General features: G+C 38.7%; 1 protein-coding gene across 3 annotated transcripts in view; it reads right to left on the reverse strand.

Annotated features, from left to right (window-relative positions):
• Nucleotides 1-17,225, reverse strand: part of rap1gds1 (RAP1, GTP-GDP dissociation stimulator 1) — a 67,536-nt gene that overhangs the window by 16,455 nt on the left and 33,856 nt on the right. For all 3 annotated transcript variants that reach the window (XM_067400020.1, XM_067400021.1, XM_067400019.1), the window contains 3 exons: nucleotides 14,017-14,145; nucleotides 13,765-13,890; nucleotides 5,163-5,306 (listed from right to left, as the gene is read on the reverse strand). In XM_067400020.1, the coding sequence (XP_067256121.1) occupies nucleotides 5,163-5,306; nucleotides 13,765-13,890; nucleotides 14,017-14,145 (399 nt within the window). The remainder of the gene's footprint in view (nucleotides 1-5,162; nucleotides 5,307-13,764; nucleotides 13,891-14,016; nucleotides 14,146-17,225) is intronic.

Here is a 17,225-nt window from a genome sequence, read left to right on the forward strand (position 1 = left end):
ATTTATCGTAGATGGTGTGTCTCAATCAGCTCTCTAGTTCAGTAAGTGTTTCGGGCACACATCGAATCTTGCAAGCAGGTTTAAACGTTTCTCATGATCTTGCATGGTCGCGTGAGAAAAGTCGTGGCTTTCTTTCACCGCAGTGCACAGCAACAGCTGTGCTCACAGAAAAGCAAAAGACGCTTGCGATGCTTTGCTTTAAGAAGTTCTGTGGGGCCGTTCACATATTGCGTCTTTTCCGCGAGCAAGTCAGTTATTATTTTCAAATGTAGCCGCGCGACAGGCGCGCTCATAATGGGTGTTACAGATCCCGTGTTCCCCTGGACTCCATTTCCCAATATCCTCCTGTTCTCCACACCTGCACCCACTTCCTCGTCATCTCCCCATCTTCACGGATCACCTGCACCTGGACTCTCTCATTAGCACACCCTTTATAATGCACTCACTCCCTGCACTCCTTGTCTGTCCTGAATGTTAATCTTAGATGTGTGTACGTGTTATTTCTCTTACGTGTATATTAAAGACTCGTGATTGTGGATATCCGTGTACTGCCTCATCCATACGCTAGCACACGTAACAGAAGGACAGACCAAAACCGCTGGACATCCACATCATCAAGATGGGTCTTCTCTTAGTTCCTGTACCCCCAACGGTTCGCAAGGCCGAGGCTCCAACTCTTCTTCAACCTCCTACTTCAGCGGCAGAAAAGCTCATCGGGCTCTTCCAGATTGGACGTTCACTGGAGAGGTATGTGGAGGAGTTCGTAGAGCTAGCTTTTCTGACTAACTGGTCTGATGCACGTTTAATCACCCTGTTTCTGGACGGACTGGACGAGAACACTATCCGTTTTTATGAACCTGAAGATTATTTTTCCCTGAACGAAACCATTAATCTAATTTTATATTTAAACGGATCTAGTTTCTATTGTGATGAGGTTCAGGATATGTGTTCATCTCGTCCAGTCTCTCCTGAAACACGGGTGGCCAGGCCAGTTGGTCAGCCTGCGTCTCCCTCCGCATATCCCTCCAGTGAACTGATTTCCTGGTCAACGCTGGACCCACACTCCTCAATTGGGTCCAGAAAGCAGCGGAGGAGGAAGCAGCCGCTCCAGTATCTCCAGAGCCCGCTCCAGTATCTCCAGAGCCCGCTCCAGTATCTCCAGAGCCCGCTCCAGTATCTCCAGAGCCCGCTCCAGTATCTCCAGAGCCCGCTCCAGTATCTCCAGAGCCCGCTCCAGTATCTCCAGAGCCCGCTCCAGTATCTCCAGAGCCCGCTCCTGTATCTCCAGAGCCCGCTCCTGTATCTCCAGAGCCCGCTCCTGTATCTCCAGAGCCCGCTCCTGTATCTCCAGAGCCCGCTCCTGTATCTCCAGAGCCCGCTCCTGTATCTCCAGAGCCCGCTCCAACCCTGTGCGAGCCGCCAGATCTGGACTGGCTTATTGACTTTTTTATCGAGCCAGCAGCTCCAGCCGCCGCCTACGAGCCCTCAGCTCCAGCCGCCGCCTACGAGCCCTCAGCTCCAGCCGCCGCCTACGAGCCCTCAGCTCCAGCCGCCGCCTACGAGCCCTCAGCTCCAGCCGCCGCCTACGAGCCCTCAGCTCCAGCCGCCGCCTACGAGCCCTCAGCTCCAGCCGCCGCCTACGAGCCAGCCGCTCCATCCGCTCCAGCTGCCGCCGACGAGCCAGCCGCTCCAGCCGCCGCTCCAGCCGCCGCCGAGCCAGCCGCTCCAGCCGCCGCCGAGCCAGCCGCTCCAGCCGCCGCCGCCGAGCCAACTGCTCCTATGAACTGTGTTATTGAAGTCTCCAGCCCTAAGACTGTTTTCCCTCCCTGCCTCCCTCTCCCGCCTCCTCCCATTTATGTTTACACTGAACCTTCACCTCTCCACCTCGGACCTCTGGGCGATTACCTTCACCCCGGCTCCAACCTCCCTCTGCTCCACCGTTGTCCATCAGTCCACCAGTTTCACCAGTATCCATCCTGCCTCCACTCACACCTTGTCCACTTGTCAGCCTGCCATCCCCTCTGGACTTCACTCCTCCGTCTCCGCTCCGTCACTCCGTCCCTCGGTTTCTGTTGGCCTCCTCATTCCCCCCGGTGTTCGTTTTGTTGGCTGTCCTCCTGCTTCCACTGCGGCCTTCTGGAGCCCCGGCTGCGCTTCGGTCGGCGGAGCCTACAGTTCAGCCATCACCCGCCGGTCCCTCACCGCCGCCTGGGCTCAACGCCTCGAAGTCTACGGCCCCTGACCCTCCATGGCTGCCTTCGGCCCCTGACCCTCCATGGCTGCCCTCGGCCCCTGACCCTCCATGGCTGCCCACGGCCCCTGACCCGCCATGGCTGCCCACGGCTCCTGACCCGCCATGGCTGCCCACGGCTCCTGACCCGCCATGGCTGCCCACGGCTCCTGACCCGCCATGGCTTTTGAGCCTGCCCTGGAGACCTCCACTCCAGTCTAATCCTCCCCCTGCTCCGGTTTGAGGTCTCCAGGGCGCCCGCCCCCCTCCCGGTTGTTACATCTACGGCGCGAGGACGCGCCTACCGGGAGGGGGAGGTACTGTTACAGATCCCGTGTTCCCCTGGACTCCATTTCCCAATATCCTCCTGTTCTCCACACCTGCACCCACTTCCTCGTCATCTCCCCATCTTCACGGATCACCTGCACCTGGACTCTCTCATTAGCACACCCTTTATAATGCACTCACTCCCTGCACTCCTTGTCTGTCCTGAATGTTAATCTTAGATGTGTGTACGTGTTATTTCTCTTACGTGTATATTAAAGACTCGTGATTGTGGATATCCGTGTACTGCCTCATCCATACGCTAGCACACGTAACAATGGGATCGACGCACATGCAATTCTCAACTTCTCAGAATGCCGCAAGCGCACCGCAGGTCGTGTGACAAGAATCAACCGATCAGCTATGGCCTTTCCGTAACAAAACATCAAAAGCTCAGCCGAACAGCTGATCATATATGGTGGTTTTTATATCTTATCTCCATCAATATATCTCGTAGTAAAACTAATGCAAGGGCTAGAAATCATTTATCCTTTGCAGAAACATCCTGATCCTCTTGGAGAGCTCAGTTCATGGTTGCATAGCAACGACCGACGCCACTGGAGCGCAAGCGCTTTGGAAAGGAGGAGAAGCGGTGCGGCCGCGCCTTCCACGCATTTTTAGACGCGATATGTGAACGGCCCCTATTCATAATTCTAAGTTCATGTTAAATTTAACATTTTTTTTTTTCAGTGACAGACAGCCCTATTCAACTGTTAATTTGAATACAGAAGGTTTTTATTAAAATTTTATATTTATTTTATTGAAATGTGTATGTACAACAAGGAAAATTATTGAAATTTGTTCATGTTTTTTTAATAAATCTTGTTTGAATTTCAGTTTCATTTTGTTCAAAATATCGTGATGCGTATCGTATCGTGAACTCAGTATCGAGATACGTACCCTATCGTGACCTGAGCGTATCGTTACACCCCTAGTGTTTGGTAAAAAAGGGCCTACTTTGCATCAGAAACACTGATACAAGAGAGAACTGATGGTGCCTGTATTCATAGCAACTAGTTTCTATTATAAATTAGCCTATAACTATTTAGTTTGGGCTACTAAAACAAACACCACAACTTAACATGAACTGCATTTAAAAATTATAGCAATTTCTGCAAAAACATTTATGGAAAGATGGCAGCCTGCACGATTTTCGACCACCTTTCTCCGTACGGATTTAATTTTCTGTTCGGATCTCAACAAGTCTGGGCTAACTACTGAGTACGCACCAATCAGAGGCCGTATGTTTATGATGTCATCATATAAAGTATTTTACAGTATTTTAAAACTACAAAAATACAAAACACTAAAGTATTTTGATACAAAATACAAGGCCATTTTCGTCAACCCTATCAAATACAAATTACAAAATACTATTTTGTATTTGAAATACGTATCTGAAATACATGTATCAGAAATACTGCCCATCCCTGAGGGTGAGTAATAAATGACATAATTTTCATTTATGGGTGAACTAACCCTTTAAGCTGGAGACCAACTAGGTTAAACGATTCAATGAACCAGTATAAGGTAGGTTTTGGATGGCTGTGATAATACATCACAGATCAGCTGTTTTTTTCAGCAGAAAGTGCAGTGAACTTATGACACAGTACAAAAAGCAAGACAAAATTGAGTTTTGAGTGAAAATCATGTTTCTTAAACTACAATCTGCCCTGTAGCAGACAGTTTGGCTCAACTATGCTCGGATTTAGAGAAAATTAGTGTAAAAAGTTAATTTAACTGAAAAGAAAATCTTTTAATTCATTTTTACTTCATATCACTTGCCTTTTTATAGCAGTATGGCTAATAATTTTATCATATGGAATGTGAACCAAAAAATCCATAAAAAGTGACATTTACATTTCAATTAAATGCAGTTTTTTCTATTACTCATCATAGAATCTTGACTTTTTATTTTCACAAAATATTAACCAGCACAACTGTTTTCAACATTGATAAAGACAAGAAAAATTTCTTGAGCAGCAAATCAGCATATTAGAATGATTTCTGAAGAATCACATGACACTGAAGACTGGAGTAATGATGATGAAAATTCAGCTTTGCATCACAGGAATAAATTACATTTTAAAATATATTCAAATAGAAAACAGTTATTTTAAATTGTAATAATATTTCACAATTTTATGTAATAAGAATTTAAAAAATCTTACCGACCCCTAACTTTTGAACAGTAGTGTATGCGAGGTTGGAAAAGTCTCAGTATTCAAGTGCAACCCATTCATTGAAAGTCATTTTAATGCCCCACAACGTATTCAGCTAGTGTTTAATATTGATGAACTGAAAAATACATCTGCCAGAAAGGCTTAACTTCACCCTTTCTGTCTCTAAGTAAAAGGATGTGCATCACTATATGGCCAGTAATGAGCTTATATAACTGCTGGGAAACTATATAAAATGATGAATGTTCTTGGGAATTAATTATACATACAGCATGATGTCATAGCTTGACACCATGTCATTATGTTTTATAAGGCCCTGTTTGCTTTATTCATGCTGAGGAAATGAGGTCATTTTAAACATGTTCCTTGCATGTACCTCCAACTGTTAAAGGGTTATATTTTGTGGTGCCATAGTTTTGGTCCTGTACCTCCCAACAGCAGAAGGACCATGAGGTCTGAGGCCGTCTTGAGCTGAGCCACATCCTCCTCCCTGTCGCTGTCCACCGTCTGAGCCACCACCTCCAGAAGACACTCCACCAAACCAGCCTCCACCAGCTGAAGCTTGATAACATCTGGCAGAGCGAGAGAGAGAGAGAGAGAGAGAGGGAGAGAAGACAGATCTTATTATATCTGAACCTTCACAGCACACCTTCACTAACACCTTCCTGTCTAACAGGGATTTCACAGCCCATATTAAAACCCTAGTGGTGCACATCAGAGTTAAAGTCAAGAACAAACTAAGCTCAGATTCAGGCTAAACCGAATACCAAGATCCAGATATCAAAACCTGTTGGATCAAGAAATAGCCTGACATTACAATGAACTAAAGTAGAAAATGCTGAATATATTGCAGCATTTATTTCAGTTAACTGATTCGTTCATTTCTTATCAGACAGTTTTTGGTAAAATTGAGCTTACCAGAATTGGCTTCTTGTATTAACTTTTAAGTCTAATAACAGCCTTATATGGAAGCTAGATGCTTTTTTGGAAAAAAGTCGCTAAGGGGGTCTAAAAAGTTGCTAAATCTAGCGACAAAGCCACTAAGTTGACAACACTGATGAGACATAAACTCCAAATGTGAGTCAAAGTCAGAATTGCGATATAAAGTTTATATAGTTTATATCTCACAATTTTGAGAAATAATGTCAGAATTTTGAGATACATATGAGGGGGAAAAAGTCAGAATTAAGAGAACTTTTCTTTCAGAATTGTGATATAAACTCACTGATGAGCTCTAAAGTCAGAATTGTGATCTATAAACTCTAAATTCTGAGGAAAAAAAAGTCAGAATTGAGAGATATAAAGTTGCAATTACCTTTTTTATTTTTTTTTATTTCGTGGCAGAAACAAGCTTCCATATAACCTTGTATATATGTATAATGTTTTTGTTTTAAATGTTTTTATAAAATAAAATAATTAGATTTTAGCAATTTTGTGATCTTAATCTGATCTTATTTGCCATCATCAAATTATATGAGTTATAAATCAGCCTTACATTAGTCTAACAGCAGCCTTGTTTATAGATAATCTTTGCCAGTTTTCAATGTTCAATCAAATAAAAAAATTTTTGATTTTAATAACATACTGTACGTCTGATCTTATTTTCTTTCATGAAATTATATCACATAATTATCAGCATTTCAAAGTCTAAAAACAGCTCTGTTTATAGATAATCTTTGTCAGTTTTCAATGTTTTTATAAAATTAAATTAAATTAAATTTTGTTTGAATAAAATAATGTTTTGATAGAAATTCTGTGCACATATGATCTTATTTACTATCATTAAATTATATCATTTAGATATAAGCATTACGTTATTCTAAAAAACAGCCTTGTCTATAATCTTTTTGTCTTTTAAATTTTTTTATGAATAAAATAAATAAATAAATAAAATAAACGGTTGTTTGATTTTAGGTTTAATTGACTCCTTTGCTATCATTAAATTGCTTTATCCATATATCAGCACTTTATTATCATTTTGCTAGAAACTGATATCGGCCGCTAAAAAAAAAGGGAAAAAAAGTAGATCAGTAAACTGTCACCATCTCGTCCCGTTTGTTTTGTATGTCATGTGCTTCTTTGTTCTCAGTTCCCGCCAGTCATCATTCACCATGGACACTAATCACCCTCACAGCTGTTTGTTCTTTACATTGTGTATTTAAGTTCCTTCCTGCCGTCAGTTCATTGTCCGGTATTGTTTGATGTTACTTGTGTTTGCTGTCGCCTGTGCTTCCATTCCTTGAGATTAAACTACGTCGTATTACTTGTATCTACTGTCCTCGTCTTCCTTGGAGTGAACCCGTAACATAGACAACCATCTCAGACCATAAACCGAGACCTAGATTTATAAAAACCTCTGGTGCATTTCCCCTTCAAATACATGACAGACTGAAGTATAGTCCTTTTACCCAAAGTTCTAAACCAGGCACAGTGATGTAATGAACCATGACACAATTTCTAAAATATAAACAAATACAATTGATTGCATTTTGCATTCTAAAACAATCCAATTGACCAAATATTGATGATTCATGCAGTGTCAGCCAATGATACAACAAGCCAGGGGGAAAATCTTGCAGGGATGGATTTCTGAGGTCAGACTGTTCGCAGACATATGGGCGTCTCACTACGCATTTGGCTGGTTATGAAACGCCTGCAGTGTTCAGGTACAGCGCAGCTCACCCTTTCTCCCTCTATATCACTCACACACACACAAAATCGCTCTTGCTGTGGCCCACGTGACTCACAGAGCTTCGCCTGTAGTGCTGTGTAGTGGCTCTAAGTAGGCCGTTGTCTTGGAGACTGGCAGTATGGGATAGCGGCACTGTGCACAGAATGCTAACAACCAAAGCGCCGCTTTCACACATGCTCTCGATGCTGTCGGCTTTCCATCTTCCACACCTTCTCTCTCTCCCTCTCATACTTTCTATTCTTTCATGTAAACAGTCATGAATTCTTACAGTTCAGATTTTTTTTTATACATTTTCTTGTGATATTTTTTTTTTTTTCTTTTCACTTTCATACAGCAATCTGCAAAAAGGGCTGTTAAATAAATTCATGCTTGTTTAAGGCTAAAACAAATGAAATAATCTGAAAATGGAATAAAACCAAATATATTTCTTAATTGGCATCATCAATTTATTTAAAAAAAAAATAAATAAAATATATGTTAACTGAAATAAAATAAAAAATAAAATAAAAATATTTTAACTAGCGACATTTCTCATTTGATGTACAACTAAAACTGAAATAAAAATTAATACGAACTATATAGACATTTTTTAAAAACACAAGTAATAAAAATGAATTACAAAAATTTTAACTAAACTTAAAATGGAAAATACAAAATTAAAAACTTTATATATATGTATGAAGACTTCAGATGCAAAAGCCTCTAAGTGCCATCGAAACATTTCTTCTAAAAAAAGCATTTTTATCAAGCTTGTATGTTTAGGTTCAGTAATTTCACTTTAATGGTAATTAATAGGTCCTTTTCATTGCCATTAAAGTGAAATAACTGAAAATAAACATACGAGCTTGATAAAAATGATAATTTTAGATGGCATTTAGAGGCTTTTGCATCTGAAGTATTCATTATATATATATATATATATATATATATATATATATATATATATATATATATATATATATATATATATATATATATATATATATATATATATATATATATATATAAATCAAACATAATAGTAACTCAATGATATGGAAGTTGTTTCAACCATGAAATAAAAAATAAAAAAGGTAATTGCGACTTTTTATACCACAATTCAGATTTTTTCTGAATATAAACTCACAATTGTAAGTTGTAAAGTCAGAATTGTGTGATTAAAAAGTCAGAATTGCAAGATATAACCGCACAATTGAGTGTTATAATGTCCACTTGTGAGGGAAAAACTCACAATTCTGACTATAACTCGCAAGTGTGAGTTTATATCTCGCATTTCTGAGAAAAAAGTCAGAATTATGATATATAAACTCACAGTTGTGAGAAAAAAAGTCAGAATTGTGTCATAAAAACTCGCAATCGTGAGAAAAAAGTCAGAATTATGACTTTAATGTCTTTAATCTTTTAAACTTTTTAGTTTGTTTTTGTCCATTGGCAAATTGTTTTTTTTAAAGCAAAAATTTAACAAAATCTTGAGGTTTGTGTCTTAAACATGAAAATAATTTCAATGGTGTTTTCAATGGTGTATGAAAAAAAAAACTGTGTGCAATTCTGTTTCTGTTTAGCTCAAAAACAAGAGTATAAGAAAGTTTTTTTGTTTTGTTTTTTGCAATGTATCAAAAATACAAAAAGTGAAATACTATCTTTCAAAGAACAATTAACTCCTCAATAACTATTTCCTTTCAATACACACTTCAGCAATTAAGTTTCACTGTCTAAACACACAGCTGTCTTTCAGATGCTTATTTTAATGTTGCTTCAAATCCTCAGACGAGCTTGCAGACTAAAAGAGCAGCTGACCGTGGCAGGCAGATTTACGTTCAAATAAGCAAGTCCAGACCACAGCTGTAAGCAGACCCCAGAGTCCTATTTTGAGGAAACGATGGTTGTGGCAATGGCAGAGGAGACAAGTGATAACACTTATTATCCAAACAGAGAAGCCGCCGAGAAATCTCACGCATCTGCTTAATTGTAGCTTTCTCTCTCGCGACCAAGGCGATAGGCAGAGTCTTGGAAAATGCATTTTGATTTATTTTTATCATTAAATAAACTGGGTTTTGCATTATGAGATATCACTCTATATAACTTGTCTGGTTTTGATGTTCCAGCTTACTTTTTTTTAAAAAAAAGGTGATTTTTAAACGTGAAATTTGAACTTAAAATCTTATTGGCTCATGGTCAAACTTTCTGAGCCAAAACACAGCTGCAAATACATGCATTCATTTCATAAAGTGTCTTGTTTCCAAGCACAACAGGTGGCAGAGTATGACTTTCTATATAAGTAACAACATGCTCACAGCTGGGAGGAAAAGCCTTTGAGGCTACTGAAGTCACTCAGTCACTGGGTCAGTGGGTCTACAGCGGGCAGTGTGCCAACATCCATATCCATATTCAAGCTTGATCAACGACTACAGTCCCTCATCTCATGCTGAAAGCAAAAGCAGCATGACTAAATTGGAAGCTTAACCTGTGCTGTTTTGACACACATATTATGGAAAATAATATAATCAACTGTGAATTAATGTGTTTCTATTATGCTATTTTAAAGATCCCTAATTTTGTTTTGGAGGTCTCCTACATTAGGTTTACATGCATCCAAGGTCAAAAAACACTTAAATTTTCTCATAATATTCTTTGCAGCATAATTTTTTTCTCACAGTGTCTGAAATGGTTCGATAAAGGAGTCGGTCTCTTTAAACCCCGATTTTCCAAGAGCCTACTCTGCTCTGATTGGTCAGATGGCCCAGTGTGTTGTGATTGGTCGACCGCTTACAGCGTGTGTCGGAAACGAAACGCCTATTATCATATCTGAAGCTTCCAGAGCTGAAAGCTTCTTTGGCGCTTGATACACAGTGATACGAACAGTAAGGATGATATCGTTTTTTCCACATCAATTCGAGTTCTCCCTCTTCGGAATTGCATGCAAAATGGATTCACAGCACAGAAAACAGTGTCTTCTCAACATGTCAACAACATGAACCAAACTCTTCCAGTCTCAGCTACAACTACAGTGTTTGAGGGCGGGTCAAAGTAGACATTGATCGCTGGCAGCCAATGAAAACCATAGGGTGGCATTATGCAAATTTGTTACAAACCTCTGTAGGAAGTTCAGAATCGAGTCTTTCTTTCTCATGCAATAAATAACTCTCTTTTACATTAACAAACAGCTATATTACATACATGAAAGGTAATATTTGAAAAAGCATACTTTAAAAACACTGGTCCTCCTTAAAAATAAAGATAAAAGACACCTCTTTTCAAATAAATACTGTGTTGATGACAAAATATACCTGAGGGTATCAGACAGTAATGCTATATGATTACCATATTCATATATCTTGGTGTTTGCATTGGTTCTCCACAATACTAAAAGGTTTAGTTTTTGCTCAATTTGAACTTACCAGCATTGATTGATGGTTTCTTGTACCAATTTGAATGTCTAACAGTTTTGTATTTGGTTACTGGTAATCTTTATCAGTTTTTATAAAATAAAATAAAATAAAAAATGATAAAATTCAGTTTGATTTTAGCAATTTTGTGTACATCAGATCTTATTTGTCATCATTACATTATATTATCTATATATCAGCATTACATGAGTCCAAAAACTGCCTTGTAACTATGGATAATCTTAACATAATAAAAAAATTTTTTTTAGAAATAACACAAAAAACACAAGAACAATGGCAATAACCAGATACCATGTTCAAAAATTGTAATAAAGCAATAAGCCTCCTGAACTTATTCACATAACTACCCCGTCGTGCCTAACAACGCCCCTTAGCTGTTATAAATTCACTGTAAACCACAGCTTCACAGGGCTTATTGTTTTTATAAAACGGTTACCACACAATACAAATATTAAAGCCAATAAATATGTATCAATGTAACTTTCATGAAGTAAAATCATTAAAAGGTTTCCTTCCGCTGGAAAAAATAGTCCCTGACCGTGAACAGCAACAGAAGTTACATGTATTACGCCACTAGATGGCGGCAAATATGAGCGAGATGGCGGCAAAGATGTCTTTATGAGCGAGTAACTCAGTCGCAAAGACTTTTATATTGAAACTTGTTGTGAACACGGAACAAGACGCAAATGATGAATGCTTTGACTAGCGCTGTCAGTACCAGCAGGGCACGGGAAAACCCATTAAATGTTAACAGGACAAGATCGCAGCGGACATTCATATGGATTTTTTATTATGAATATAGGACTGACCTGAAGGAAAATGCTAAATCTGAATGCAGGTAATACACTCGATCACTCTCTCACAATACTCTCTCACAAGACTAGCACAGAAAATATATAGTCTCGACCTGAAAATGTAAAAGATAAATCAAGACCACAGTGGAACAAAGGACTGCTTAGTCATCGCTTTTCATGCACAAGCACAGGTCCTTCTTCCCGTGCTCAATCACACTTTTTTTCCAGCAGAAATACCTAAATATATTTAGGACAAATAAATCTACCTGAGAATTAAGCTTGCATAACACACTGTAAACCCTAATGCTCAAAGTAATTAATTGGTTTGAGTAGGACAAACTTAAATTTGACAAATTAGTTCACTCAAATGAACTTTGAGTATTTAGCACTTTCTTTTTCTTTCAAGTTCACAGAACTGATATATTTGAAGTAAACTGAACTGTTTCATTGTTTCGAGTTTTATGAACTAATTTATTTTAATTTAGACTAACTTAACTGAAACTGGGCTGGGATTTGGATTTGGATTTCCCAGCTTGCTTTGCCCATCGCACTCGAAAGGGAGAGTAAATGCTAAAATTAAAAGGCCCTATAATACACCTGGCGCAATGCGACGCAAGGCGCAGCGTAAGTGTGTTTGCTAGTTTGCGTCCGGCGCCGTTCGCGTTTTCCCGTTCAGCGCCACGTCCTTAAATTAGTAAATGCATTTGCGCCAGTTAGTGCGCCCATGGGCGTTCTGGTCTAAAAAAGAGGTGCGTTCAGGCGCATTGCTATTTTAAGGAGCTGAAAATAGACTGCGCCATAGACCAACTCAAACCTGGTCTAAAGTCTAAAGTCAATGCCGCAATATTTTTTTGTTAGAGCGCGTTGGTAGAAACTGCGCCTCTGGGCGCGTCCACAGTGCGCGTTGACTTTGCTTATTACACACAGGGATACACATCACACAAACATGCCAAATATTAAAAACAAAAGGATTACAGTTTAAAAGAATATTATTGTGTAGGCTACATAAATATAAAAATGTAATGATGAATAGTCATTGTGTGTATTAGAATTAGGCTACCTATTTTCAATTCAGCCTATTACTACTTATAATGATGAACAAAATTGGCTAATTAATTGAACAATCGTGCCAATACACACACATATATATTAACTGACTCATTGCACGGAGCTATTTGAATGCCTACATTTGCAAGCCCGCTTTAACTTTGCGCACGAGCAGATCGGTTTCTTCGCTTGAAAAGCGTTCAGCTTTTCCGCCAACAAATTCCACCATGTAAATAGCAATCCGCCATGGCGCGAGCGCATCTCGCTCTTAAAGGGAATGGGAGATGACACTCTGATTGGTTTATTGAACGTTACGCCCATTACTCATTAAGAGAATAGGGACAACCCATTTCAAAAATGCGGCCCGGCGCACGGACCGTTTTTCCGTCATTAAAATTGCAAAAGTGGATTTGGACACGCCCTGAGTGCACCTGCGCCGTGCGCTTTACACTTTGCGTTTAGATCGTTAAAATAGGGCCCTAAGTGTTATATAATGCAAAAATGAGCGAGATGGCGGCAAATATGTCTTTATGAGCGAGTAACTCAGTCGCAAAAAAATTTATATTGAAGCTAGTCAAAACATTGAGACCCAAATGTTTTGACTAGCGCTGTCAGTGTCAGCAGGGCACGGGAAAACCCATTAAATGTTAAAAGGACAAGATTGCAGCGGACATTCAAATGGATTTTTTATTATGAATATAGGACGCACCTGAAGGAAAATGCTAAATCTGAATGCAGGTAATACACTCGGTCACTCGATCTCTCTCTCACAGTTCTCTTCTACATAATACAGTAAGCTTCAATGAACAAAACCAATGGAGAACAAACATATGTTTACGTTGCTAAGAGTGGTTGCTAAGACAGATGCAGCAACATACACACTCAGTGGCACAGCAATACATGTAATGCGGTCAGTTGTATGTTTTCGGGAATTTTACAACGGCTTCGAACGCGGCTCAACCAATCAGAATCAAGGCCCAGATCTATCTGTTTTATAATGTACTTTTTGTGAAGTGTTTTCATAAAAGGCCCTACACTGACTGGTTTTTTAGAGTTCATCGATATTTATGTCAATCACTGTGATTCTCACCATTCTCAGCAAGTGGTGCCAACACCTCAAAGATCATCTCCTTCTTCTCATGTTCCACCTGCTTACGGAAGAGCCGAACCAGCTCCTCTGCAATATTTGTAGAGGCAAACTGCTCCTTACTGGACTCTGTTTAAGGATCAGTCAAAAGAGATGTGTTAGCTTTATCCAATATGTCCTAATATACAGTATTTTAATATATGAAAATGCTGATATGTAGTTAGGCAATGGGACTGAATTGAATCAGTAACTCACCAAGCTCTGCCAAGTTGCCAAAGGCAATGAGGCACATCTCTGTGAGCGCGGTGTTTTGAGAATGAACACCCAGTAGTCTGACCAGCGTTGGGATCACACCCATGCTGATCAGCTGGGCCTGCAACGAGTCTAGAGTGGAAAGAAAACACATGAGATTTTCTGTACACTAGTTCATGCAGATTTATACCTTTTTCAGACAACACTGATAATATAACAGCAATTTTCTTATTGATAGAATAAATCATTCTTCTGCCAATTGCAAGAAAATTGATTATTTGATTAATTGATTATTTATGTACATGACTTGATTTCTTCAAGCCTTCTTGCAAGCCTTCCAAAACAACACTGAAAAAAAAGGCATAAAATGAAAAATTCACAAATATTTTCATATGAATATATGAGTGATTTCATCACTGTTTACATCCTGCAATTGTGTGTGTGAAACCGGTGAACCGGAGGCTGAAAAAGCCAATTCACCAGATCAAAGTAATACAGGCAGGACGTAAAATGCAGCCACATTATAGAATACTCTGACATTTCATTTTTGTAAAGTGCTTTACTGAGACTAGCACAGAAAATATATAGTCTCGACCTGAAAATGTGAAAGATAAATCAAGACCACAGTGGAACAAAGGACTGCTTAGTCATCGCTTTTCATGCACAAGCACAGGTCCTTCTTCCCGTGCTCAATCACACTTGTTTTCCAGCAGAAATACCTAAATATATTTAGGACAAATAAATCTACCTGAGAATTAAGCTTGCATAACACACTGTAAACCCTAATGCTCAAAGTAATTAATTGGTTTGAGTAGGACAAACTTAAATTTGACAAATTAGTTCACTCAAATGAACTTTGAGTATTTAGCACTTTCTTTTTCTTTCAAGTTCACAGAACTGATATATTTGAAGTAAACTGAACTGTTTCATTGTTTCGAGTTTTATGAACTAATTTATTTTAATTTAGACTAACTTAAGTTTAACTGTAACTGGGCTGGGATTTGGATTTCCCAGCTTGCTTTGCCCATGGTAAAGAGATTTTGAGATTTATCATCATGGTGACAAGGAGATTTGAGTGACAATATTTTGAGTTTTTCCAACTTATTCAGGTTTACAATGCATTTTATGATCTTTTTCAGAGAATATCTTATATGTATGTGTATTTTGCCAGATATTTTCAATTATTTTTAGTTGCTGACTGATATACCATCAAGGCCGATATATAAGCCTGATATTTTACATTTTAAATTATCGGCATAAGTTTTGTTTTATTGAAGCGGCTTTTATTTTGACAGCAATGGGACTTTTATTTTGACAGCACTAAGAACAGCATAGCCCACAGTACGTTCATTAGCATAATTACGAGATTTTGACTTGTAAAAAGCGATCACATCCTCATAGAACTCCTGCCTCTACTGAGAGCTCAGACTTATACCACATGACCATTGCATATTCATTGAAATCTTTCACAAAATCCTTAAATCTTTGATTTCAAACTATGCTGTGCTATATTCATTTTGCTGTTGTCATACATGTCATATGTGTACTGTATGTAAAATTAGCATTATCTTGTCTTTACTTAAAAAAAATAAATAAAAATAATAATAATAATAATAATAATAATAATAATTTCCAGTGCACCCAAACTCATTAGATTGGTTACTGTTGGATTACAGAATCAAAACGTTGCTAAAGCATAAATCTGGTTATTTTATTTTTTTTTTTTTCATATTGACTCGTATTACAATTAATTATTTATAATTTAGCAAATATGTCAAATAAATCAAAATTTCATTGCAGCAATTGTTATGCATATTATATATATCGGCCATCCTGCTCTCTAAAATATCAGCATTGGCTATCCAATAGTCAACAACAACTATTTTAAATCATAAAGCTCACTAAATGTCTAATTTTATGTCTTGTTTACTTTTAATAACAGATCAATTTTACAATGCTGTTAAAAGTAAGCCCTTAAGAGACCATTAAAAGACGTTTCAGTTTGTCTAGAAACGTCTCTGTGACACACCAAGATGTGGGCGGCACCGGCACACATCTGGTGCCATCTATTTGTCGGGAAGCAGATGTTGATCAGTAAATTCAATGAAGCAAAGAGGAGATGGCAACTGAGACAGCAGAGCACTGTGTTAAGACGACAGCCCAGGCAGAGGAAAAGATCCGCAGTTGAAAAAGGAGAAAAATGTTATTGAGTATGAGTTGAAGAAAAGTTGAGTCTGGTACAAAAATTATAAGACATAACCTTTAAAACATTTATGCAACACAAGTCCCATCATCACATTTAACAAACAGTTGACAGTCCGAAATGCTTCTTCCCTACTATACAATTGCCTGTTATTCGCTTTATCGACCAGAGAAGCTTTGCTGGTCTGAGCAAGAGGAACATTTAAGGAACAGCTATTGGGTGAATTTATCAAATGAGAAAACACAACATAACGAGCCTTGGCAGAACTGGACGCAAGCCAGAAATCATAGAGGAACTCTTGCCAGTAATCAAAGCCTAAATCACGTCAGAGAAATGTCAACCAGGGACCTGCAGAGCTCACTGATTGAGAATGAGTCATGTTTCCTAAAAGAACTATGAAGTATTTGCATCTCATCTCCAGCTCATGTAAGATATAAATGATTAGATGCTTTACTTCCCAGCAGAGCAGAGAGCTGTAACACTGACCGTTTACAAACAGCAAGATTCGGCCGCTTATACCAAATAACTTAATATAATGACTCCGCATATATTCTTTACAATAAAAACAATACATGCATGCAATTAAAAGGACACTTCTGCTCCTTGATGCTGATTGGTCAATACAACCTGTCAGCCGTGCTAAAATACAGTGGCATGAAAAAGTATGTGAACCCCTTGCAGAATCTGTGAAAATTAGAATTATTTTAATCAAATTAGAGGGATAATAAAAAATGCATGTTATTTTTTGTTTAGTACTGTCCTGAGTAAGATATTTTACATAAAAGATGTTTGCATTTAGTTCACAAGACAAAACAATAGCTGAATTTATTAAAATAACCCCATTCATAAGTATATGAACCATTGATTCTCAATACTGTGTGTGGTTACCTGATGATCCACAACTGTTTTTATGTTTTGTGATGGTTGTTCATGAGTCTCTTGTTTGTCCTGAGCAGTTAAACTGAGCTCTGTTCTTCAGAAAAATCCTCCAGCTCCTGCAGATTCATCA

Source organism: Chanodichthys erythropterus, chromosome 11 (assembly GCF_024489055.1).
Source record: "Chanodichthys erythropterus isolate Z2021 chromosome 11, ASM2448905v1, whole genome shotgun sequence".
Classification (NCBI taxonomy): domain Eukaryota; kingdom Metazoa; phylum Chordata; class Actinopteri; order Cypriniformes; family Xenocyprididae; genus Chanodichthys; species Chanodichthys erythropterus.